The sequence below is a fragment of the Rhea americana genome, unplaced genomic scaffold, assembly GCF_003343005.1.
Source record: "Rhea americana isolate MKP2758 unplaced genomic scaffold, rheAme1 scaffold_91, whole genome shotgun sequence".
Taxonomy (NCBI): domain Eukaryota; kingdom Metazoa; phylum Chordata; class Aves; order Rheiformes; family Rheidae; genus Rhea; species Rhea americana.
In genome coordinates, this window is record NW_028187100.1 from 2,765,183 (window position 1) to 2,792,995 (window position 27,813).

The 27,813-nt window shown below is 37.4% G+C and overlaps 1 protein-coding gene across 3 annotated transcripts in view; it reads left to right on the forward strand.

Moving 5' to 3' along the window:
• The window catches only part of ARHGAP8 (Rho GTPase activating protein 8), an 80,430-nt gene that overhangs the window by 8,087 nt on the left and 44,530 nt on the right, over positions 1–27,813 (forward strand). For 2 of the 3 annotated variants that reach the window (XM_085324455.1, XM_085324458.1), the window contains exons 2-4: positions 12,652–12,763; positions 15,930–16,067; positions 25,682–25,769. In XM_085324455.1, coding sequence (XP_085180581.1) covers positions 12,727–12,763; positions 15,930–16,067; positions 25,682–25,769 — 263 coding nt within the window. In that variant the 5' untranslated portion in view covers positions 12,652–12,726. Of the gene's footprint in view, positions 1–3,257; positions 3,349–12,651; positions 12,764–15,929; positions 16,068–25,681; positions 25,770–27,813 lie in introns of all 3 variants that reach the window. The other variant, XM_085324456.1, reaches the window with a different exon arrangement.

The following is a 27,813-nucleotide window of genomic DNA, read 5'->3' on the forward strand; positions in this document are numbered from 1 at the left end:
GATTAGTTTTTGTATTTGGAAGGAGGCAGAAAACATTGTCAATTGCTTCATTGCATTGATGGAGTTTCCAAAGCTTATGCTCGACTGTGTCCCTGTTATTGAAAACATATCTGGTAGGCAGCATGCAAGGGGTTATTTTCTGCTGAATAGTCTAATCAACCAAGAGAGAAAATGGAAGAGTTTTGCATACAGGCTTTGAATTCTTTGTAGGGACTGATGTCTAAGCTACTTCTAAAAAAGATTGAGTTGGCTTTGAAATACTTATTCCAATTGTTGCTTAAAGAATTAATTGACCGTGATCACCAGCTAAGACAAAGACAGCGTGTGTGTGTGTGTTAAAAAAAAAAAAAAAAAAAAAAGCACTGTAAACAAATGTGTTTTTTGTGTCAACCATGTGAATAAAGCAAATGTGTTATGCAGCATTTCTGGGGGGTAGGCTGTGTCCCCACATCCTTAGAAAGGGTATAAATGTTACTTAAGAAAAACAAGTGATTTAATTAAAATGTAAAGATTCAAATTATGGTAGTGAGAGGAAATGAGCCTCACCTGACAACCTCATTTAAATATGATCACTGCATTATGATCATATTTGATCATATTATCATCATATTATGATCATGAGCCCCAGGGCTCAGTAATGGGTCCCATCCTGYTCARCWTYTTCATCARTGACCTGGATGAGGGGATGGASTGCCTCCTCAGCAAGTTTACTGATGACACCAAGCTGGGAGGAGTGGCTGAYACACCTGAGGGCTGTGGTGCCATTCAGAGAGACCTGGACAGGCTGGAGAGYTGGGCAGAGAGGAACCTCMTGAGGTTCAACAAGGGCAAGTGCAGAGTTCTGCACCTAGGGAAAAATAACCTAGTAGGCATGAGTACAGGCTGGGGGCTGACCTTCTGGAGAGCAGCTCTRCAGAGAAGGAGCTGGGAGTGCTGGTGGATGACAAGTTGACCATGAGGCAGCAATGTGCCCTTGTGGCCAGGAAGGCCGATGGTGTCCTGGGGTGCATTAGTTGTAGGAACAATAGGAAGAGCGTTGCCAGGAGGTCGAGGGAGGTGATCCTGCCCCTCTACTCAGCCCTGCTGAGGCCTCATCTGGAGTACTGTGTCCAGTTCTGGACTGCGCAGTACAAGAGAGACATGGAGCTACTGGAGAGGGTCCAGTATAGGGCTACAAAGATGATCCGAGGGCTGGAGCACCTACCCTCTGAGGAGCGGCTGTGAGAGCTGGGCCTCTTTAGCCTGGGGAAGAGAAGACTGAGAGGGGATCTTATCAATGTGTATAAATAACCTGAAGGGAGGGTGTCAGGGAGACAGAGACAACCTCTTTTTAGTTGTCCCATGTTGACAGGACAAGAGGCAGTGTGCAGAAATTGAAGCACAGGGAGTTCCGCCTGAAAGTGAGGGGGAATTTATTCACTGTGAGAGTGACTGAGCCCTGGACCAGGTTGCCGAGAGAGGTTGTGGGGTCTCCTTCTCTGGAGATCTTCAAGGCCTGCCTGGATGCAACCCTGTCTAACATGCTCTAGGTGACTGTGCTGAGCAGGGAGGTTGGACTAGATGATCTGCAGAGGTCCCTTCCAACCTTACCGATTCTATGATTAATGAATACTTTTTATGTTCTCTGCTATATGGCCTTGCTGTTTTCTGCTGCTCCCTTACAGTGTTTTTGTCCCCTTAGTTTCTTCTCAAACTCTGTGCTGTTTACATACTGCTTATTAAATATTTATTAAACATATCAAAGGGAATATTTTGGGAGTATATAAAATGATAAACTGTTAGGTGCACAAGCYTTTCTTTGAGGTCATCTGAAGGGCTTGAGTCCCTGTAAACTTAACAGTTTTTCCCTCCTGCTGCATGAATTCACCTAATAAAAACATTTCATCATCTCTCCCTCTGCCTTGCTTAAAATCTTAGACCGTCATGTTACTACAGCTGTGGTAGTACTTTAGGCTATAACAACTCCAATGGTTATTTCTACAGATAGGGAATGTAAAATTTCTGTAAGTTTTCAAATTTTGTGATGTGCTGGCAGGGAAGAGTAATGAATAAGCAATGTGGTCTTGTTAGATGTTAGCATGGGTTGAAGTGAATTTACAGCTGATGCATTTGTATTTTTAGATTTGTGTAAAAACTATCTTGTTCAGAGTTCAAGAGCTGGATGCCAATGTAGTTAAGTACCTCTGAAGAACCTTCTAGTAGTGTTTGATAGAGATGAATGGGCTAATATGCATCACTGCTGTAATGTGTTACCAGTGCTGTATTTCTTAGGTGGAAGGCAGGATTTATTATTTTCCAGATGTTAGAAGTTTTGATTTTTTTCTAGGCTGATAATTTTTTTGTGTTCTCAGGGTGCAGTTARAGATAGGAAGGTAATAAAGCAAGTGCAATGACAGTAAGTAGTGTTACATGATAGGGGCAAGATTTCTTTTGAAGATGACTTTCATTAAAATATGAAAAGGGTCTGGTAGCAGAATCCTATTAATGATGATATGTCATAATTTCAGTCATGCTACTGCTTCATTTTTTTCCTACAGTCTCTTACCTGAGAACTTTTCTGTATCATGCATGAATATAGACAAAACCCTTTGGATGAGGTGATGTCTACAGGGTGGAAGCTTTATATTAAACAGTATAATAAGGCAGCCATTACCACAATCATTATTATGAAATACACATGCAAGCAGATCACCCAGCAATAAAAATGTGATCTCAGATCAAGGAGAGATGCACGGCCTCATTTCTGTCAAGGTAGTCAAAGTACATAGGAGCAGCAAATAAATCCATGTTTATGTCAGCTGCAGGAGGACAAAAAATACTTGATGTCACGTAAATCTTGCTGGTATAAAGTTAACCTGCCAAAAGTATTCAAACAAATCTAAATTTGTAGAGTTCATTTATGCTGGGTCATTTCTTTCTTTTGTGTGACCTCAGGTTTTTTGATCCAGTACTGAGAACATCAAGGTCAAATTTACTTATAATTGAACCATGACATGAGATGCTTCTCATCCGGATTTTAGCCAGTCTTTTGTAGGTCTGTGTGCCATGCCAGTTTAGAGAGTTACACCTGTATAARACTGAGGTATAATAAAGAAGAAAATGAACAGGAAGCCTTTGAGCTGTATTTTAAACCTAACATATTTTTTTTCAGCCTTTACAATTTAAGATAGATCTGCTTTTATTCAAGTCTTTCTCTTCTGTTTTTTTTCTCTTCATCTAGCTCTCTATAGTCCTTGCTGACCAGTTTATTATTTCAGATTTACACACTCAAGAATCCTTTGTGCTCCTCCACAAAGCTGTCAAACAGCTTTGATCAGAAAAAACAACAGCATAAAACGTTAGTTTCTGGTGAATATTAGTTTGATACTTTGATACATCCTGGTGGCAAAATGAGCCAAGAGCATTTTAGCATTGTTTCTGCAATTCTAACATCAGGAAGATACCTGAAACTCTTGCTATAAAGTCATTTCTCATTTTTTTGTTCWGTTTTAACCCCAAAACATCCTATAGAAATCTACCCTTGCATGGGATGTGATCTGAAAAATAAGATCCYGTTGGGGGATTTGCAGATGTGAATAGAGGTGAAATTTGAGGTGGATTAAAATTTAAGTTACAGAAGGAAGTTGAGCTCAAGGTTAGATCTGAAGTAGTTGTTGTTGCTGCCTGATTATATTGATTTTATTAAACATGTGAGCTGGTTTGAGCCCTATAAAGCCCCTTGGCACAAGCAGATCAATGACTGCATTCTAATCTGAAATGTTTGCTGGAGTGTTTTTGCAGCTTTGTTGCACTCACACATTGAACTCTTGTAGTAAAACAGTACCAGGCTTTGCAGTACTAAATGTCCTACATTGTACAGTAAGTTAGGATAAATTAGAAATTTTCTGGGAGGTAGAAAGTTTAATCTTGATACTCCTGACTTAGTGGGGAAAAAAATATTTCAAGCAAACAAATAACTTTATCTATAGTACACTGATGCAGAAACAGGTCAGTGCAAATGGAGAAACAGTGAAAAAATAGATGCTGTTATCTTCATTTTTGCTTGATCTTGATTTGAAATTTATAACTAAAGCATGGGCTGTATGTTCACCATGTAAAATGAGGTTTGGAATTCTGCTTCTTTGCTTTGAAGTACTATTTCATTTTGGTTTAGGGAGGATGTGTGAGGGGTGATGGTAAGCTGAATGAGCTGTAGCTGCATCCTGACAAGAAGTGGAAACACTGTTCTGTGTTACATAAACGCAAGCAAAATAGTAATTTATTTTAAAAGCCCTAATTTATTCCAGCCAGAGGAATCCCCAGTGAATAATTATGCAATTAAAAAACTCTATTATCATAWTATACCAACCCTTTGTCCAGTAACTTGTCAGATTAATTTAATTAAAAAACACAGTCTTAAAACTATACTTGTCTGTAATTGAAAGTGTTTAATCTCTTGAGATAGAAGCACTAGTTAAACATGAGTTCAGCCCAACATAATTCTGCCACATTTGTGTGCGTTGCAGTATATTAATTTAGAAAGCAAGTTCCGYAGATGACTGATCATTAATGTTTATTATGATTACATTGTGGTAATCTTTGTTTAGTCAATAAACATTTATTCTGAATCAAAAAGTGATGTTGTAGTGTGTCATATTGCAGCCATTTATCCGTGTTCAGATAATTTTGTCCTAATGATATAGCAAGCTTACATGGCTTTCTGTTAATTGGTTATACATTAGGTGCTTTTTTCCACATACTTGCGCTGTGCCAGATGAATGAGTGGGTGTGATAAGAAAATAGCTGCACTGTTTCAGACAACAAAAGAGAATTTCTGAAGCCTCTTTGCTCATAATGGGTAGAAATAATCCTTTTACTTCAATGCTTTCTGAACTGGGAATGGTTGATACATGCAGATATTTATACGCAGTAGGAAAACAATTTTTATTTCACTGGCATACTTAATTCTTCTCAAAAATAGATTTTTGACTCCTTCCAACAGGGGAGGTGATAGGGGGAGGGCATGCATAYGTGCTTATATTTTTCATGGTCTCCTGCCCTTTTCCCCCACTTTCCCTTTAAAAAGTGTCACTGGTTTCCTAGCAGAGGAGAAATTAGTGATGAGTAGTCTGCAGGTACAAAGTACAAGTTTTGTTTATCTGCCTATTCCAATTGTGCAACAGAGGTGATCACAGCTGTTAGAGAGACAGGCACTTTGAAATGTACTTTAAGATCTGACATAGTATATAACTGTAAGAAAAGGTATTATTAGATTAGTGAAGTCCATATAGCAGCCTGCAGTCTAGATCCAGCCCACAGGATAATTCCCTCTGTTAGCGTAACTAAGATATTTGATGGTAGTTACCCTTTCCTGGTGGGGAAAAAGTGGTATGGAGAGAAGCTAAGCCAAGATGAAGGAATGAGGAAGAAAGTGGAAAACAAGAGAGTAGTGGCAGAAGAGAAAACAAAGGGACAGAAAGGGGAAGGCCGGATAGGAAGAAAGAGAAGGGAGGAACTTGGTGGATAGGAAGACAGAAAGAAAACAAGGTGCAAGAAGCTAAATCAAAGGAGGAATAAAGAGATGAGCCACTTGAATGGGCACAGAAAAGTATGAGCTAAAGCTCTTGTTACAGAGGAACAGCAAGTAGCAGGTCACTGGTCCCCTTCCTTCTCCCTGGTGCTAGCAAGCACCAGGTTTCCCAGAGAGTTGGCATTTGGCTGAACAGAAGATGGGATTACCTCATCCCRGCTGCAAGTGGGAATGTCAAAAAGCTGGAGCTGAGTTGTCAGTGAAAATGGGCCTTGAAACCAGAGTCTCCAGGTCTGTAAGCATATATCAGTAGTGCCTGGGAGGAAGGAATGAGGGTTCTGAGGGGCAGGCTGTGTAGGTAAGTCAGTGCCATGCGTTGCAGGGCTTGGGAACACCGAAGTGCCGGATAACCAGAGCGCTCTGTCTGCAATAATGTCTCTGCCAAGATGAGACGTTAGCCAGGATTTCTGCGTGGCACTAGGCCGTGCTGTGAGGTCCTGCCGCATGGGGTTAATTTTTCATGGCCCAGAAGTATAGTGCGCACGTACTCTGAGTGGCCCAGGCGTAAGAGGAGCAAAGCTGTGTTTTAAGTGTGCCATCAAAACCTCTCATGTTCTTTCAGTGGAGCTGGGCTTTTCCCRTATGTGTGCATAGCACTTCCCTCAGTAACAGTGAGGTGTGAACTGTTGTCTCAACTTTATTATATCTCTTTTGCCAAGTCAAATTTGTGGTGCTTTCTTTTGCAAAGCTGTGTCCTCTGGATTGGTGTAACATTGCAATGTGCCTAGATGGAGCCAAACTATGTAGCATATTATGGAAGGGCTTTTGGATAGTTAAAGAATAATGCTTTATATGTTATTTAGGAATAAATACTGAAGAAAAATGGCTGCATGAACTTGTTTTTTTCTCTAGGTCTAGGATAATGTATACCAAGTAAGCAATATTCTCTGTGTTTTCCAAGCCCTAAATGGATGAGACTTGTATAAAATTGCTTTCAGAGAAATCAGTGCTGTTTAATCAGTATGTAACTTGGCATGATAGAGCACAGATACTCATCTCTCTCCTTTTCTTCCTTATTTTCAAGGCTATGTCTTAGTCTATCACAGGAATTAACCTTTGTGTATGCTCTGCTTYGGTCTACCTCTGATTATTACATAAAAAGAAAATCTCCCAAACTGATTTGATACATAATGGATGAAGTATTTATATGTGTGTGTGTGTTCTTTTTTTAGGCTATATGCATTCAGTTTTTGTTTTTACTCTTTCCCTTTAAGAGAATATTTTCATCATAGCCTTAAAAACAGATAAATTCATACCCTGTTTCCAGGACACAAAACTGATACTGGAGCACAATGTTACCTTGGAAAAGGTATTAGTATGTAAGAACCCAAATCCTTTTAAAACTTGCGCACAAATTTAATGCTGACAGTTACAGAACTATTTACAATATTTTGCCTTAAATTGTTGCATGATGTTTTTGTGTGTTATGTGGTGTTAAAAAAAGTTAATATTAACAGAGTTCAGGGCAATGATTATACCTTTAAAGTTGACTGAACTATCAATACATACTTGAATAATCTCTTTTAAACTTGCATTGGTGATTTCAAAGTAAGAATTATTTTCTCGTTTTAGAAATGAGTTCTCCAACCTGTACATGACCCATCATCCTTCAAATTCTTAAATAATGTTTTCTTAAAGATTTGTTGAATACCTTTTTTCTTTCAAAATGAAATYTTCATGGAACTTTAGCTAAAAATGTTCTGACATTTTGTAGAAATATGGTGAGTTCTCAGAATTTATGCCTGTTGATCTTTACTGCGCCAAAATCAATAGAACTTAACATAGTAAAATTAAGTGTATCAGAATTTTTAGGATTGCTGTGCAAATGGAAAATTTAATAAAGTTAAAGCTGTTTAAATTTTCTTTAATTTCAAGGTTCAGTAACACTTTTCATCAGTATTGATCTGTAGAAGTAACACTAGAATATTTGCCTTTACAGGCTTCATGGTATTTTCATTTTGAAAAGTACTGTGTTCAGCATTTCAGTGCTGTGCAAAACCTCAGATACAGCTGTGTAGCTGCATTTGCTGCATGCAAAATGCAGCAAATGATTATGCAACCGTCATCCTTGCAGAGTACAGGAGTCCAAACAGTAAGTTGTGTCTATGCTACTCTGAATGTGAAAAAGTCACTRTGACAAACTGGAGATCCACTTTATTTTAAGAATGGCTTCATCCCTCTGTTTCTTTTTGTGCTCGCGTGCTTCCCATTTCCGTTCTTGTCATCATAGCAGGATGGGGAATCCACATCGCAAACCTACGCAACTGTATACTGTATCGCAGRGTGCAGGCCTTGCATGCAAGCTGCTGTCGGATTGAGGAGCTCACTGACTCCTTCTCCCTTCATGGCTTGGGGTGGGCTGAAGCTAGAGCAGCAGGAGGATTGTGCCTGTGAGGCTGCRTTGCACCTCCTCTGCTCCCCGCACTCCCAGCTTGCAGCACTCCCCACTGCCTCTCCCAGCTTGTAGCAAGTGGCACTTGCACAGTGTCACTGTGCTGGAAGGCAAAAGTGGCACCAGCTCTCCCAGAAAAGTTTTTTTTTTTCTGTTTTTTTTTTTCCCACGAGAAATTCTATAGCAAGTGCCTCTGGCCATCTAGTGATTTTATATGATGAGGGAAGCTAGGTCCTACATGTAAACTTTTGCTGTTTGTGAGGTTAAGATACAACATTTAACAACGGCCTGACACAAAGGAACAAGAGACAGGAGAGAGAATAGAAGGAGCGAGCAGGAAAGAGGAGAGCTGGGAAGTGTTAGTATGATAGCTATAGACAAAAATAAAAAAAATGAGGCACCTGCTGAAAGATGAAACATAAATGTGATATGATAATTTGTAGAAACTCCAAAGAAAGGACCTTCCATAGTACTAACATTTTAAAATGTTTCTGTAATACTCCATACCTTTGGGTAACCTGCACCACAGACTTTTGCACAAAATCGAGAGCAGAAGCTGAGAGTAGGAATTGGATGGGAATTGATGCTGAGGGATCTGGGTCAAGGAGCTTAATGGAGGAAAAGACTAATTCATGAGAAGACAAAGCTATAGGAGGAAAGAAATGCTGGGATAAGCTCTGTTACTCATATTACTTGCATGAGTAAACGTACCGCTACTYAGCTGCTGAACCAGAGTTTGCTTTTTAAAAGATAAACCATGAGTGATGTGTGTGAAAATACAGTAATCCTCTGATCTTCTCTTTTCTTAGCCTGTCGTATGAAAATTGACCTGGAACATGGTAGAGGCTCTGAGTAGCCAAGTAAGCTTTTGGAATTCGCTGAACTGGACCCAAGTCAGTCCTTAGAATAAAGGATACCCAGAGAAGTACAGCTTGGTAACCCTCGCTGACAATCAGTCTCATTGGCATTTACATCCTGTAAAACCTCCTACATGGAATGCATGGTCTAGCTAATYTTCACCAGTGTATTGCCAACAAAAAAAATAGTATGTTGTTAAATGAAATCAGAGATGTCAAGGACTTACAACGAACTGCTCAGAAGGAATACAGGCTTTGTTCTTGGTATACCTTGTGTAAGGAATACATTGAGGAAAAGTATTAGATAATGCATACAAACCATGGGAAGAAAACCAGAATGTTTTGAATACACTTTTCACAAATATATTGTCTACTCAGTTCATATGTTTGTGTTTATAAATTCCACAGCAGTGTTGCTGTAATATTACAAATAATAAAATAATCTGAAAGTTCTCTTCCTGGTTTTGTAGGCTGTACCYGTTGGCAGATGTTGGGTGTACGTGGAATTGCTATCTTATCAAAATGTACATTTGCTACCAATGTTATGTGGYACACTGTGTTACACCTTTTAAAAGTCACAGGGACTTATCAGTGGAAGGCAAGAACATTAGGGGAAAAAATGAAGGGAAATCACAGTGTTTAAATTTGAAAAAGAACATATCTTGACAGCTGAATGAACAGAAAGAATAGGCAGCAAAGAAGTCAGTACGTTGACAAATGTTGTGAGGAATCCCTTGCCTTTGTTTGGAGCGTCCGGAGATGCTAGCTCATTGTCAGGCTGTTCTGTGCGCGACTGGCTGCCTTCTCAATAAAGSAGCGCTCTTTTAGGGATGTCAGTAAGTAATAACCTTGCCTGYAGATGTGGCATTTTGTAAAATACTTCCCCCCCCCCAATTTTTTTTTTTTTGGGGGGGGTGTTTGTTTGACTAAGTTTTTTCTTTTTTTGGGGGGGGGTTAGGTGGGGGAGGGCAATAAATCGACAGTTTACTACAAATGGTGACATGTGGCGTGGCTATTAAGGAGCTTATGTTATCTCTTAGGAACAGAGAATGCTGCGGTCAAAGGGAAATCAATTTCTGAGGGTGCTACAGTAAATTTGTCTTTGTAACTGGAAACTTTCTCATTGCTGCCCCAAGGGAGCAGTAAGCTGAAAACCAGGCAGATGGTTTCTTCCCCATCTCCCTTCTTTCTTGATTCTATCTAAATTATTTCTCACATCCTGGCAACTCTGTGCATTAACTGTYTTGCAAATATTTAATGCTACCATAGTTTTTCTCATTTGTGCAGTAACTTTGCTCTTTAAAAGCCAGATCTTTTCCAACAGATTTGGAGGGGGATATTTACATCTGTCCTCTTTGGATTGAGGAATGTATGTATATTGTACACTATAACTATCGTTATAGTGTATCAGTAATGTAGCTATAATGTAAGGAATTAGTGTTACGGAGGAATCAATTTTTATTCCATGCTATGTAGCAGAAAGATTGTATTGCCTTTTTTTTTTTTCCAATTAGAAGCTTAAGAAGGCAGCTTTTTTTCCTGTTCCGTCACTTCATTGAGCCTTTCATTATTCACCTTATCTGAAAAAAAATAGTGTCAAAGGTGCATTCCAGTTTTTATGACTGATGATATCATTTATGATTACAGGGTAAAATTCAGTATGAGGGAAAAGCTTGGCATAAATAGGTCCTGTAGAAGGAATGTGGTGCCCTATTTCTTTATAAGGGCTTTGGCATGTGCTAGGTTGGGATGAAGAGTCTAGGAAGATCAGATATATTGCATGCTGGCTTTCGTTCTTCTGAAAGTTTGGCTAGTGATAGTTTGTGAAACCTAAATGGAAGAACATAACAGAAAAACARTCTCTGCGTTACACAAATAACTGTGGTCAAGTTCCAGCTTCAGCAAAGAACTGAAAGGCTGCAGTAAATACCTGGTGTGATTTGGCGGGTAAGATGAGTCAAATATAAGTGTGAGCAGTAGAGTTAATTTGGARCTTCTTGAAAAAAAATCTCAGTATAAAAACTGAACATTCTTATGAAATTTAGGCATCTTATTTGGGGAAAGAGTTGGGCACAAAGTGTTAAGGTAGGAGCATTCCATTTTCTTGACCTTATTTTGCCACTGTGTTTTGCTTCAAAAGCTTTTATTTTTTTATGTTGTCTATTTGAATTACATACTTGTGTAGCATTTTCTTCTCGCCATCCCAGGTGCACGTGTTCAGATAATATACCAATTACTAATTGGCAAACTGTGTCTATTACTAAGCCATCTAGAATATCTATAACAAATTAGTTGCTAAATAAAACACACATTATCACACTAGTCACTAGTTGTTAATTTTAGAAATGTCTAAATACCACTGAGAACAGTAATGAAGAAATTAACTACCAGCTGGAATATCAGTCAACAAGTATTTTATTTGCATGATAATTTAAAAATAACAATGGAATTATTATTACAAATGCCATGTGGTAAGAATAACATGAAATGAAATAGATCTGGCCCAGAGTTGTGATTTCTTGAAAAACTGAAAGCAAAATTTTCTCTTTTGCTCTTTTGGGGACTTTTCCATCTGTGTACTTCTAAACTGAGAATTCCATGYGAATGGCAATAACTGTTTTCAATAAGAAACAAGTAAGATTATAATAAAGTAGTTGTTAAATTTTGAAAATCTTCAAAGTAGTAGAACCATGTTTGTATTTTATTTGCACAACAGCAAGTTGTAAAAATGCATAGTTGCCTTTGGTGGTAATTACTATTACATTAGCATCAGATCTGTGAAATGATGGTGAAAATTTATAGAAAATTTTAATTAGCCATCAGAAGTACTTTTAAATGTTAAGGTTGTTAGCAAGTACTTGTTTTACTGTGGTATTTGGGRGTTGTATTCATACACTAGGACAAAACTATATTTGGCCTGGATAAACCTAAAGCCAAAGGATAGACCTTGCAATAACCAGTTTACAGCCTGTCTGTAGTTCTCAAATATAAAAATTATGATCATTCTGTTGACTAGTCCCTGTTCAGTGAAATAGGTAAACATACGCTTACAAGTTTGCAGGTGTTTACTTGCTTTGCTGGTGTGGACATCTGTTGTATTTCTAGATAGCACCACCTCCACAACCACTTGAGTCCATTTTTTTTTTAATTTAAGAGAAGTACTCTTTATTTGCTGCTCAGAGCAGTAGCTTTGCAAGACAGATCTTCTAAATTGTGGTCTTGGTTCCTGATACTCTCTTTAGGTGTATAACTTAGTGTTATGTTTAAGAAGCACTCCTAAGAGCATTTGACAAAAAGCAGTGATTATGTGCAGGAGGTGCTGGGCTTTTATTTTTATAAGATAATACTCATTTGAAATTTTCATGTTGCTGTTTCATGTAAAATTTGAGGTTGAGAGCATTTCCTGTAATAAAATTTACAGCTACAATAGAATTAGGGACTGGCATGAGAATATAGATTTTCTTCGTCTGGGAAATAAAATATCTGCAGGTAGATTAAGATTCTGTTTCAAGAAGTGAAATACTTCTCAGTTCTGATGTCTGTCATCAAAACTTGTGTTATGCAAGTATTTTGAAGACAGAAAAAAAACCAAATAAATACAGAACACCTTTGTTAAAGTCCCATTGTTAAATGTAGTTGTCTTCTGGACTGCTGTATCAAAAGTATTTCATAATACTTTTTCTTGTGCAGAAATGATGCCCAAATGCAAATAAGCTGTTTCCTCTACAATAATTGGGTAATAGATTTTTGGGACTTTTGTTTTCTTTTTGCATCTGTGTAGTGTGTTARACATGCCATGCTATGATGACAGCTGCTTTTGTTTATTTTTATAGAGTTGATCCAAGGACCATTTCATCCTGCAAGAATCAGATAGCAAGATCTTCATAAACTTCCTCTAAAGAGGAAACATGTCTGAAATTGACTATGAAAAGTTAGCTGAAATAGGTAAATATTTCTTATTATACTTCAAATGGCATCTGTATGGAGTTGCAGGTGATTAAATAGGGCATCTTCACTACGTGAGAAGCTTCACCAGCCTTTTATAATACTTCTTGGAGCAATCCAGTGTGAGTTACAGCCACTATACTGATGTGTACCTTATGAAAGCCATTAGGGTTGAAGGTTAGTTTAATACATGCAGTCTTTATGAATTATTGGTATATGTTTCCAGTGAAATGCTAGGCTATTGGAGTATCACCATCATCACATATTTTGACACAAATGGGAGTCATTACTCCAAAGAGACAAGTATTGAATGAGTATAGAGATTGCTATATTGCATGTTATCTCCAAAGATGTTAGTCGAGCTGAGCAGTATGACCATGGAATTAGGAGGCTCATCAGTTTGAAAAAATAAAGTTAGATTTTTTTTTTCCTCCTATCTTTTAGAGAATACTGGCCTGAATCTCAGAGTGCAAGTCTTTCAGTTCTTCTTATTTATTTATTTACCACTCCTACCCCCCCCCATCTCCCTTGTCCCTCACCTTAGCTCTAATTTCTCTAAATGTCATGATTTTCAGCAACAGCAGACAGGCATCTTTACTTTTCGGGCCCAATTCAAAATCCATTGAAAGCAATTTTCCCATCAAACTCAGAAAGCTCTGAATCAGGCCCTTCATATTGTCTCCCAGTCAGGATTTAACACAAGTAGTAGTGCARGCAGTAACAGATGATTCTCTGCTATGGCTCATGAAGCAGGGCAATAAACTCCTATTATTTGCAGGAGAAAAATGGAGCTCTGGTCTCCATCAGTTCAGAACAACAAATCTTTTTTACTTGTATTTATTATGAAACATCTCTTGAGCACCAGTCCTCTTGTTCACAAACAACCAAACAAAAAAAGAAACAACCCACCTTTATGTCAGGGTAACTAGATTTTCAATGGTTTGTGATAGCTGTTGGGACTCTAGTGCCTGTGAGTAACTGGAATGCACATGAGCRTGCACATGTACTTTGTTTCTGCAGTTCTTTATCTTATGTCTCAAAGCCAGATGGCTGTCTATACTTGATCACAAATCCTTACCCCTTTTTTTGGAAACCTATTATTTTGCATAGTACAAAATAAGTTTGTACAGAAAGGGTTGGCCTCTGCCTCTTTATAACAAATGTTGTAATTTTAACGTGAATTCCAGTATTTCTTCCCTTTCTTATGTATTTAAATCATGTATTGCATTATGTTATGTTATTCTTCACAGCTCTTTGATCAGAATCATTCTAAAGTGAAAGAATACTGTTCGAGTTAAGGTTACTGTATTTTTTTTTTATATATGATACATTTTTAAAAGAAAAACACACTCTTGGTAGCTGATACTTCTATTTTTTGTGTATGAGGAAGACTAATGGTTTATTTCTAAAGGCAGATATTTTTTCCAAGACTTGCCAGGACTGYTGATTTATTTTCTGTGGAGACTTTAATGTGGATTCAGGGTAGACATAACTGGTATTTTTTTTATGTTTGTTTTTCTTAACTTCTTTTTGTCATTTAGAAGCCCAGCCATTAGTGGCATTTTTCATCCTAGTGAAATGCATTTTTAGTACAAATGTTAAAAATAAAAATGAGACAATAAAACTTTCATATAGCTGTTTATAGGATAGAAAGATATCGGGAAACTGTGAGTGGAAAACRTTCAGAAATATTTAGTAACAGTTTTTCTCTAACAGTTATTAGCTACTGTATATAAAACTGACTGAAATCAATACCTAATATATTCTTTCTGCCCTAATGTATCTTGGGTAGTGGTCAAGGTAAATGAAATATTTACGCAGAGGATCAGAAAACAAAACATTCTCAAAATACATTTCGAAGTAACACTAATGGTGTTACAGATAAAGCTGCTATTTCCATCTTATTATATAAGTTTATATATCTTACTATAATTTGCATGATAAAAGAGATAGATGATGTGCAGGAGGTGGTATGCTTTGGCAGAATATTAATTTGTCTCTTTAAAACATCTTTTCCTATTTTAAGCATATTTAAGTTATGTGTTAATGTGTCAATACAGTGTYATTCCGGTCAGTTTCTGGAGAACATTCATTTAAATACTGTAAAAACATTAGCACTGGTAATTCTTGCATTACACTCCCAGAATCTACATTCATTTGGATATGTACTTAAGATCATCTCTTTCAGAACCATGCAACAGTTTGGAAAAAGATTGAAAACAAAATAAAACCCCCCAAAAACTCTGAAGATAGAACCTGCTGTCTTTTTGTTGCATATTTAGTGCAGAGTAGATTTTGCCTTGAGGTTCTAGTCCAGGATATGCTGAAGTTGGGGGGAAAAAAGCCCATTACTCACTGGGTTTTTGTGCATATTTGCACCTTCATTTGGGACTTACCTGAAAAGTATACTGAATGGACATTTGACTGCTGTGCCTATTGCAAGTTCTGAAGGATAACAAATGTCAAGGATATGGTGGATTTGGAGGGAGCTAAGATGGGATTTTGTTTGTAGTATTTTATAGTGCTAAGATACAGTGCTARTGATAGGTCTAGATCTTGTTGTGCTAAAATCTGCAGAAGATTCAGAATGTCTGGTCTGAGTGAAGACTTACCTGCTTGGAGAAGTTAGTCCATGCTTAAGCTGTATGACAGTTTACAACACATTCCTCATATGACACTGTCAGCAAGCATTAAGGATAAATTGATGTAAGACAATGAGTCTGCTGTCAAGGAGTATTTACGTGGGGTGTTAATGTTGGAGTAAATGTCAGTGCACATGCTAGCACACTGAACACTGACTTCCATGTGCAGACAAGCTCCAAGTAAAAGAAAAGAAGCTGTAGATGGGTACAACAAGCAGATTGTGGGAGTGTAGGAAATGAGAAGACAACACCAGCATACCAGCTGTCCAGTCATTGTTGAGATTTTTGTGAACATCACAGTGGATACTAATTTTAAGGAGGACATGAAGGTGACTGTGAGGTATTATAGGGTTGATTTTTCCCACACATGAGGATGGGAAAAAGCAAGAAATTGATTTAAAAATATAACAATAGTYGATGAATTTTGCCAGAGCTGAGCTAAAATTCAGCCTTTTAATAGTGTATCAGCRGCAGTAGTTTTTCTTTGTTCATTATTATTTACGCATTCTTACTTGCTCCTTCAGAACTGCAGAGAGATGAAGCAGAAGATGCACAATCTGACCAGGAAAAATCATTTATTCCACCACCACTGGTAGATCCTGAACTAAATATTAATCACCCCTACTATGATGTTGCAAGACATGGCATCATTCAGTTAGCAGGTATGTTTGGAAAAAGTGTGCATCTTCAGCTTACTAGACCGCTTATCATGTTTTTCTTACTCTAAGCCTCATTGATGCATCAGAATCATGTTAATACTTTCAGCTTTCATCCTGAAAAGGTGAATAGTAGTAATATGTGATCCAGTGCTTTTCTACAGATGAATTATGAGCCRAATATTTGAGCTTAATCTTGCTTTAGAATATAACCATTACAATATATCATAATCTAAAGCCTAAATACTAACTGCAACGGGTCTGTGGTTTATTTGAGTGATAAGCTGTTTTGTTTTCTGAACAACCTGAAGTGTTATGAAGCCACACATGATCATTTTTATAGTCTGCCCAGGAAAGGGAGTGCAACGAAAGAGATATGGGTTACTGTATAAAAACTAATAAAACACAGAAAGGAAGCTGTTCATGCAATGATGGAGAGAAGCTGTGGGTATGTATCATATTTGAATTTTGGATTATTTGATGTTTACAGTTATTTATTTTAAAATCTCTCTGGTAACGTTAGTAGGACAGGTACACACATCTACGAAATAAAAGCACCTCTTTAAAGCATGCATTGCGTGTTTTCTTTACTTTTTGTTCTTTTTTGGTATTCATATGCTTGTTAAAATAACATTATAATCATACTCCTGAAYTTAAGAATTTTATGCAGTAAGAAGCAAGCAGTATGTAACACTGTTCACCTGCAGATTTTGTTATATTGCACAAACTTTTTGTGCATCATGTTATAATGCACCTAGATTGAGCTTCCTGGAAAGGCATGGACTGAAGTGTGTATGTATGTGCCTTCCTGAACTAGAGCCATAAACAGAGTGTCATCAATTCATTGGTTTATTAATACAGGTGATTGGAAACTTTAGGGAAACCATTTCTCTAATCGGTGCCGACTTGACTTCTGACTACAGTGGGAGAATTTCACTCATATTAACTTCTCATCTTAAAGCTAGTTATACACGGGATAAATACTATCTTTTACCTTCATCAAAACATGTCTACAAGTACCTGAAGGTAGGGTGTCAAGGGGATGGGGACAAACTCTTTTCAGTTGTCCCATGTGACAGGACAAGAGGCAATGGGCACAAACTGAACCACGGGAAGTTCTGCGTGAATATGAGGAGGAATTTTTCACTGTGAGGGTGACAGAGCCCTGGACCAGGTTGCCCAGAGAGGTTGTGGAGTTTCCTTCTCTGCAGATCTTCAAGGCCCGCCTGGATGCAACCCTGTCTAACATGCTCTAGGTGACCCTGCTTGAGCAGGGAGGTTGGACTAGATGATCTCCAGAGGTCCCTTCCAACCTTACTGATTCTATGATTCTATGAAAACCTCTTCTCTCAACATAAGACTGAAATCAATATACAAGGGAATAACAGATTCAAAATCTTGTGATTCAAAAACTACTACATACTATCCCTCTCGGATGTTTCTCACTGAAGCACCAGCATTGGGATGTGGGAAATACCGAGATACAGAAATTATTAATGAAATCACTGAAATAAATCTGACAGTGTGAAATAGTTATGTTAACAGACATACTCTTTTAATTTTTGGCTGGTGTTTATTTCAGAGRGTCCTTATTATGCTTGTCTTCTTTGCAAGAATTGTCATGATTTTTGCGGCTTTTCAGAGTGCCTGATGCTGAACTGAAACTTCTGTGTCTGCAGTTGAAAAAAGTTTTCTTTTCCATCCCTCATTACTGTAGGGGAGGGGACAAGTTGGCAATCTTTCTGTGTTCTACTCAAGTGGCCAATAAGACATTCCTTGCTGATTTAAGAAGGTAAATAAATAACAATTTATTTGCTGCAAAGACAAACAAAAACCTTAACCTTCTTATTGTCAGACTGACCCTGTCCTTTGACTTGGAGATCGCATGGTCGGGAAACTCAGAAAAGGGGGGAAATTTTGGAATGAAGAAATGAAATATACCGGAACAGCTCCTTTTAAAATTTCATGCTTTACTGCTGGTGAAATGGAGAACATGCAGTGGAGACAGAATGTTAACTAACCTTTCCGTTCCTGGCTCCGTTCTCACTGGGCTTAATTTTATGCATTTGCCTTCACTTTATTTCCTTATTGGAGAACAGGAATGTGCCTCAGTATAGTCCAAAGTGAGACCTGCTTTTTAAGAGAACTACTGGTAGCTTCCATTGTATTGTCTCAGAACCCATATCAATATTTGCTTGGAATAAATGCAAACATTAGATGTATTCCTGGTGTAACTTCAATGAAGCCAACAGAAATATTCAGAAGATAAATCTTGGCTGAAATGTGTGATTATCTGTAATGACTTTTCCTTAATGCTGTAGTCTTTGATATGGGGTTGGGGAGGAGGAAGTTCCCTGACTATTACGTAAACTCAGAAAAGAGTGAATTTAGCTGCTGCAACCATCAGAACTATGTGATGAGGTTTTACAAATACACTGCACAATTTAAATGCAAAGCACAAGCTGGCAGCAGCGCTTCATAATGCAGTATGCAAAAATAAAGAAATGATTMTGATAGTATAAACTTAGAAGGGAATGCAGAAGTGTGCGTATGAATGCAGAACATGCAAAAAGTAAAAATATCACCAGAAGACACACTTCACTTCCACAAAATGAGACTTCTCTGTCCCCAGTGTTAACTGATGTTGAGTCAGATTTCAATGTTTTCTGGATTTAGAATCAAGTGCAGCAAACGCAAGCTGTTCATAGCTCTTTTCCCATCTTGGAAAAAGCCAGTCCCTTTTGAGAACAAAGCACTTTTAAATGATTTGTATCTAGCTTATTACAGTTCATAATGATCTTGAATAAGACAAAGTATAATTTCAGTGTTTTGAATGGCTGTTTTAAGGCAATTCTGCAAGCTGTTCCTTATGTTTTAATTTTGTGATTGAAAGACAAYGAAATGTATTGTCTGCCGTGATTGAAGAATGACAACACAGAATTCAGGTGAAAATACTTGCAGTAATTTATGCATCTGTTACAGTGGTTTGGTTTCCAACAGTTACTTAAAAAAAACCCTAAAATTCTGCCTGACTTCCCATAAATTAAAGTGACTTGTACTTGCCTTCCATAACAATAGCTTTGACAGTAGCATTGACTGTCTGCAAAAAAGATTTTTTGAGTGTATTTTAACACTGTATAAATGCAAATTAATTAATAGGGGACATTTTTGAAAGGCACAGGTTTTAATAGTTGCTTATTACATAGTGATTTATCCCACAAATACTAATGTGTTGACTATTTTAAGCATTCATAAATGGCAGCAGTGCTGCAATGCAAGTATTTTTTATTTCAATTTTGAATTTTTAGACTGTTGCTTAAAACGAAATTAAAGATTTTATTTTTTGGAGGGGCAAAAATGAAAGGCATATTAAGCATATATGGTGCATCAAACTTCCTTATTTTCTATAGTTTGCTTTTGTAATATGATTGCTGATGATTTCTTGCGGTACCTTGTTTTGGATATGTGCTGATTAAGTAGAAGGCTATTTCTGAAACTTGTGATTGCATCCTTCATGCATTAGACTTAACTTGCTAATGGATGCAAAATCCATCTTTGTTTTAATTGTTATGAGGGGAACTCCAGAATAAAGATTGAAAGCAATRAAGAATGCTCCCTGCTCTAGAAAGAGGAAACTTACTTGAATCACAGAAACATAGGTTCAAATCCTTCAGGCGCAGACAGGAATTGAACTTGGATTTTCTACTTTCTAGACCAGTCCTCCTGCTGCTTCTTTCTCCAGCTGTTTTCTTTTGTGAATGTCAAAGGAAATAAATCCTTCTTTATCATGTTTCTTGCCTTTGAACATCAGACTGTTWAGTAGTAGTATAGTTTTTTTAAGATAAAGCTGAGTTAATTACATCAAAATATATGGACATGTTTTCTTACTGAATCTGAGAAAAAAGTCTGCTTTAAATATTTGATTTCAACCACTTAAGAGCAATAGGCTTATTAAAATAAATGATGTCTTGAAGTGCCAATTTCAAATATGAGTGTGAATTTGATTTTAGGATTGTATATCTTGAAAATATTCGAAAAATCATTCTACACCACAATATACCTTATTAAAAGAATAGCCTGGCAATATTTCCACTTCACAATGTAAGTAGATTATATTCTCTTTCTGGTTGAATATTATCCTGTTTCTTTGCTTTTCTTCTATTTCCTTTTCARTGTCTGTGAGTTAGCAAAATGTGTAGTCTTGATATTTAGTTTTGCGTCACTGAAACCAGTACTGACTTTCAATGTCTCTTTTAAGACTAGAACATCGTTTTCTGCTTTCTGCTGACCTGAAGAAAAGGTACTATGCAAAGTATTTCTCAAAAATGTAAAAACAAAACAAAAACAAAAACAAAAAAAATGTAACTGAAGGAATCTTTGCAGAATCTTTGTYTTCAGAAAGGAGTGAAGATGCAGAAAATGTCTTAAACAGTCGTTTGCAATCATTCGTATTTAGGAAAAACACCTGAGCATACGTTTTGCCTTAATTGCATTTTTAGTACTTTCCAGAGTCAGTGAGGTGCAGTCCTCTCAAAGTTTTTTTTCTRAATGAACAGGAGGCTGTGAGTGGAATTCAGAGTAGTGAACACAAAGAAGGAACTTTGCAAAATCAAAAGGCCTTGACTTACAGAATTCAGAGTTGGTGTAATTTTCTGTGTTTACTCAGGGGATCATGATCACAGATTTCACGCAGCTTGAAGAGGAAATATTAAAATATACATCATAATGTATAGATTGATAACAGCACARTTTTTTATAAAATGATGATTCCAATGAAAACAAATCTTAGAGCTGTTGGCTACAGGTTTTCATTTTGCTATCTTTGTAAGACCCATGAGGAGAAAATGGTGTGTGTTTGTTTCCATGAAGTTTGAGTGAGAATGTGGGAGAGGACAAACCTCGTACTACCCATCTGCATAGGGAGGGGGATGTGAGCTTTGCAGTTGATTAATGAGTTTTTCTGAGCTGCTTTTAAATTAAATTTGGGTATTTCTGGGGSATTCAGATCGAGATTGACATTCAAATTTAAGTGTTAGGGTGCAGTTTCTAAGTGCACTAGTCTCCAAGTTTGCTACGTAGATTATGGGGATTTAGAGCTCAGTTCTGTTGCCATACTAGGCAACTGAATTTTAGTGCCATTTGGGACCCCTTGGCATACCTGAGGTGCCTGCATTGGACTGACATTAAGATGCACAACCTGTGAGGCATTTAAATCAGAAAATGAGGATTCGGCTCATTTTCACTAGCCTAAATTACATGAGCAAATCAGAAATGTGAGCAAGTCTTTTCATTGTAACAGCAGGTCTTCTGGATTTTGGCCCTGTTTCTATTCCAGTTGAAACTAGAGGCAGAATTTCCAGTGACATTAGGATCTGGCTCTGCTGTAGTGTTATAATRACAAGTTTCAGTGAAGTAAAATAATGTATCACTTTTCACTTGTAAAATGGTATTATTTAGTATCATTGGAACCAAAGTTCTTAAGCAGTTGTGCTAAAATTACAGCATTCAGAAAGTCTCATTTGCGAATTGAAATGAGCTGTATCATTAGAAAAGCTGTATCATTTTCATTTGCAAGAAGCACTTAGTAAGTACTGTGCCATCCAAATTCTTAACAAAAAGTAGAACGATCCGTTTTCCCACTTGCCCTTCCCTGTGTCATTACTGTAACTTTTTTATTGTTGTTGGACTGCAAAGTTTGATATCAAAGGTGGTGTGTGATTCCTGTCTATTTCAGTGAAACACACAAATACAATCCCAGGCCTTATCTTGTATTTTAATGTGTGTAAATCTTACTATGGACAATATAATCTCTATACCCCTCCTTACTCATGAAGAAGAGGCTGGTTTTGCAGTAGGAGGCTAACTGAACCAACTCAGCTGTGRGCACAGTTGATAATGCTAAGGCTGTGGCAGTCAATAGTCTGCTGGGATTTTTGTATTACATACTTGCGAGTGTTTCTGCGTGATGCTGGTGGCTGATCTAAAGGCAGTAGTCCCTTAACCATAGTCAAGAGAAATCTAACAGAAGACTTTTTTGRTGCATGAGAGCAGAATTTGACCAGTTACTTTTGCCAAAATGAATAATATAGGGGTATAAAGATTGAAGGAAAAAAAAAAAAGTTGCTAGGAGTGTTTGAATGTCCAGGCAGTTAAGGCACTCGATCTTTGAGCGTGCTCCCTGCCTGAGTACGAAGAGCTCAAAAACAGTGCAGAAGGATGACAGGAGGAAAGCCTTTATATGGGCAGGGTGGGACTACATGCTCCTTTGAGCGTACAGATTCCTGCCATTCTCCACTTCACTTTCCACACCGCACTTTCAGATGTTTAGGGAGGAATTGTATCCTCAAGGTCCTGGGTGTCAAACTGTCTCAGACCGGGTAGCAAACGTGCTGGAGTGATGGGAATTTCCYGGAGTGGTCAGTCTTAGTCTGTCTGGTGGAGGGGAGGATAAGGCATGCCTGATTTGTGTTTGGATCAACACTCTGTGTGTCATTTTAAAACTAGATGTTTTTCAAAATGTTATTGATACCTATGAAAAATGATTATTGATGTGCATGAAAAAGAACAACYTCTTTCATTTCTCTAACTCTCATCACTAGTGGGAAGCTGACACTGCTTTATTTAGGTTTTTAAGTTCTTACAGAGGGAGAGCTGAGACARAGGTGTCTTGCCCATGCAATAAGTCAGGGCAGGGTTGGGGACAGAGCTGAGATCACACGTTTTGGTTTGTCGTCACTGCCTTTATAGCACTATAGGTGCTCTTCACTACTCTGCTGGTAATTTTTTGAAAGTTATTTTGCCTCAGCTTTCTCATCATTAAAACTGGGAAAAGGTGTTTGTTTATGTTCTGAGTGTATCTATTCACAGTGTTTTATAAAGTTGGTTATTTTTTTCTGCCTTTTAATGCAGGAAGTCCAGTGTAGCCAATGGTAACAATTAGTGRCTCATTTAGTAATTTAACTGGGAACCTTTCTTAGATTTAGAATAGAATATTCTACAGTGTATTGCAATGCAGTGTTTTTTCCACAAACAAATCATGAGTTAGAGAACAATCTGTTATTAATGTTTTAATTTAATTTTAGTACATCATTCATTTTAATGCTTGTCATGTTATAATGCCTTTATAAGTGCTCTGAGAACATCAAATAAGATATTTAAAAATAACTCCAGGAAATAAAATTATGACCCCTTTAAGAACAACATGCAGACATACCTGAGTGTCTGTAATTGTATTGTTGTGCATGTCCTTTCTCTAGGGGTGCTCAAGCACCTTATTTAACAAATGAGTCGGAATATATTTTTAATGATGGAAGGGGCGCCAGACCTTATGGGGTGAAAAAACACCTTCAAGAAAGGTAACAGAAATAAGCAGACAGCCTATAAGGARCAGGAAAAAAAAGAATGAGTCAGCAGAGAAAGCTGTGTCTTGGAAGTCAAAAATAGGGAGTTACAGTAATAATTGCCAAAAGTCAAGCTGAATTAGACCTTAAAARGATATTGAAGCGAATAGCAAAAGGTTCTTTGGTTGTATAAAGAAGAAGAGAACAACAAGAGAAAGTGGGCTCCTGTGAAATAAGGATGGGATGGAGTTACAGGTTATCTAGACAAAGTTGCCACAATAAACCTTAGTTTCCAGTATAGACAATGATGTTGATGTTTTGGGGAAATCCATCAAGTCGCCTGTGTAACATCCATCTGCAATTCATTGCCTAATACTGGCCACCTGTGTTACAGAAAGATGTATTCAGATTGGAGCAGTGTAGAAAATGGCTAAATCAGGGGATTGGTGACACTTAAATGAGACAGAAGAACTACAGTGTTTACAAGCAGTAAAATAAAGGCTGAGAGGGGATGTCATTACTGTCTGGAAATTTCTTCAGGAAGGTAAATAGTACTGAATGAGAAGAGCTGTTTCAGCTGAGTGATGTTATTGTCACAAGAACAAATTGGAATAAACTCACTGTAACTTTTGGACAGAAATTGAGAAAATAGGATTGCTGGTTGTCAAAAGCAGGGATCTCAGGAACAGCCTTGTAGCAGGCTTGGAATTGATAATACAGATCTCTCTCACTTAGTCTATGTTTGTATGTGGAAAGTCATTAAGTGTTAATCTTGCCTCTCCCTGCCTCTTCCCCCTGCACTTCTGAACTGGAATGGGTTTTAAAAGAAAAAACAAGTAAAGATACTGTCTCATCATGACTTCTGCAAGTACTGTTGAGCACAACTAGGTAGGAACTAGACAAAAGAAATACAGGGATRTTTTTTTCTTGGTGTAGAGTTTGTCAGATCAAGACAACCTCCTCTCCTGAATTGAAAGTAGGAAAGCAAATTACTATCTGTGGTGGTTTTCATGTAAAACATGGTTGTTTGTAAAGCTGTGAAGTACTTTGTTAGTTCAGATCATCTAATTTGAACCAGCATCAGTTATAYAAGTTAGAACAGCTGAGAAAATATATGAAGCTGTTCTGCCCAATTTCTGTAGAAATGTTGCAATGATTTTATTTATTCATTAAGTTACTCTTTTTCAAAGTTAGCTTCCTACATTTTGCCTATTTTCTTTGCTTATTCTAGTCATTGCCTAATTAGGGAGGGGAAAGAAACAAGAATTAGGAAGAATATCTTAAAAAAATCAAGTCTKAACTTTCTATCCTGCTGATATCAGAGCCAAACTTTGATACTTTAGGGGAGAAAATAGCTAGGATTAAGTATAATTTAATTTGAACAATGAAATTAGACCTAAGTATCTCACACGTGAATTAAGTCTTAAAGTTTTCTGGGGTACTTCTGTATTATTTTAACAGGAATGGTATCTTTCATGTAGATAAATGTTAGTATCGTAACACCTTCAGGGCAGAGTTACCCTTACCCTCAGTACAAACATTGCTTAAACTCCAAGTCTGACTTGCCAGATACCAAAAACCCTGGCACGAACAGCGGCCTTGTCTCTGCAGGCAACCTGAGTGAACYTGTCTTGAATCATGGGTGTAATGAACTTGGATGTAACAATATGTTTTGCAAGAGAGATTARGGGTATGGATTGTTAGGGATCTTCAGGTTATAAAAGGCCCAGATGTGTGCCCTGCTTGTTGTGTTTTAAGTGGGATCTGAATGTAGCGGTGCTTTTGTAAAAGAGTATCTAAGACTGCTTAAGTTACCTAAAAGAAAATCTGACCCAAGTGTGTGACAAAGCAGATGCCCGAAGTGCCTGTAGGCAGAGCAGTATTCTTATATGTTAGAAAAATAAGGCCTGAAGAGTTTAAAAACAGACCACTTTTACACTACTAGAGAAGACAGGCTTATTTTTTTCTATGACTGAATTCTGCAGGGGATTTTACTGTCCCCTAGCAGGAGCTGAACACTTCCAATCTCCTTTGAATATGACTTCCTCAGCTTACTTCCCTCCTTCACCAGACAGCTGCATCTTTTCATGCCAGTGGTGGGCAAATTGTATTTCTGAATACAACAAGTGATTTGACAGTGAAGTTTCACAGAGCATTTTAGGTAGCAGTGGAAGCTAYAAAGGCAGCCCCAAGTATTAGAAGATACGAGCCATTCCTTCAGATAATTGAGATCTCACTGCATAAATAAATGAGCATTGTCTTTACTGTTTTGTTCACCAGGTGACGACAATTCTGGAAGGAAGGTGATTWCTTTCAGTTGCTGCCGTATGCCTCCCTCCCATCAGCTCAATCACACCAGATTGCTGGAGTAAGTTTCAGTTTCCTGCTTGGATTACTTTACATTTTATATGTGATCTTCTGTTAGCTTGTTTCTAGGTGAATGAGCTTTTTGGGGAGGAGAAGCAGGGGGCAGAGAGTGAAAAGTTAATATTAAGTGAATGAGTCGTGGATAAAGCTGTCAGAGCTCCTTCACCAGGAATCTTGACTAGAAAGAGCAATTCACTGTTTACAGAAATTAACTTTGTGTATTGTAGTCTTTATATTATTAATGAATTCTAATGGTATTTAAATGAAATTTGTAATGAGAAACAATGAGATAGAAATTTGAGTATTTTGGTGCTCTGTATGTACATTCTCATGAATTGTAGGATTTGCCTTAATTTGTTATGCTTAATCTTCTAAGTCACTTAACAAGAAAGTTTCATTATTATGTCCGTTTTTCTTCTTTTATAAAATAACCTTACTTACTGTATCATTATGGTTAAACTTTTTTTTTTTTTTGTCTCACTTTGTAATGTTTGATTTTTGGGTTAAACGTGGTGAACATGAAAAATCACATTCTTCTTCCATGTAAACTTACTGCAATAAGGTGTCAGAACATACTTCTACCTGAATTCCCTGGCTTGTCACTACAATGGGGGCTGTTTTGTCCATATTCAGTATTTTAAACCTATTTTGAGTTCTTGTACAGACTTCATTACCAAAATATTTGAGCACCTTTCAGTATGCCTACCCTTACAAAAGAAGGAAGTGCTGTTATCTCAACTTTTCAGAAACAGAGGGGGATTAAAAAACAGGTTATTTGAGAGATGTGAGYGTTTGAAACAATGCTACTTAATTTGTATTCTCCTCACACTGTTAGCATAGTTCAGTAGTCTTAAGCAAAAGCTCCCTTTATAGTATAGGAGTGTTGGCTCCTTGGAGCAAGATCCACAGCAGTCAACTCCTCATTGGTAGGAACTAYCTGTACTGATTAATAGGTAATGTGAAAGAAATGTGCAACAACATTGCTATCCAGATCTTAAGAACCCTTCCTCAGYTCTACAAAGAGGTACCTGGATAAAACTAGAATTTCCAGCTCTGTCTCTTCTGGATTTGAACAATTAGGTGTTTTTCTGTATCTGAGACTACKTCAAATTCTCTTGGAAAGTCTGTGCTAAGAAGGCAGTTAATCTGAATCTGAATAGGAAGCTAGCACTKTGTCTGTCAGGTGATCTGTGCTTTAAGTAGCTAGACCAAGCAATTGAGTTTTGAGGAAAAGTCTGTGCAGACTAGGCCCGAATTGGTAGGTTGTTTGTGATTAAGCCACTTAAAAGATTGATCTGCTAAAGCTTTTATAATGTCTTTGCAATTGTCTTACAGCCTTGGAATAGGTAASTGGCTTTACAGAAATATTAGTTATTTTATGCCTACAAAGCCCTCTTCATTATTTTTGGAAGTACAGGCTTTCTGAATGCAATGTTTAAAGGAATTACATGGCATAAAATAGAGTATGAGTCTGCCTGTATGTAAGAAGATCTTTTTAGGTGTATTTTCATTTCAAGTCTTGAGTAATTGTTACTACTATTTCTATTAAACTAACATCTAATGCTTAAGTCAAGGATCAAAACTGCCTTATACTGATTGCAGTGGCAGTTGTTGTCCCAGATCATTCACAGTCTAAGATTTACAGTATCTGAGGGGAATAAGCAGATAAATGAGGCTATGGGAGTACAGGGTGACAGTGAAGTTGCATGCTTCTGCATACATGAATAGGCAAAGCAGCCTTGATACTTTCAAATAGCCACTGCCTAATAAACGGCACATGGAACCATCTATTTTATTAAATGAAAATGGCCTACGTACAATTAAGCACAATAGTTAGGGCTRTGCCGTAGAATAATAAGAAAGCATTGAGAATGACATGAGAAAGTTAAAATCTGCCACAGYAAGAGATGAGACTGGATTGTACTCCTCTGTTATTGCTTTATTTGAATCATTGAGCTGTGTAATAGACCAWACAGTGTTCTCAATTGTAAGAGAAAGGAAAGAGAAAAGCATCTTAAAGTATACCATAAAAGAATCAACACAAA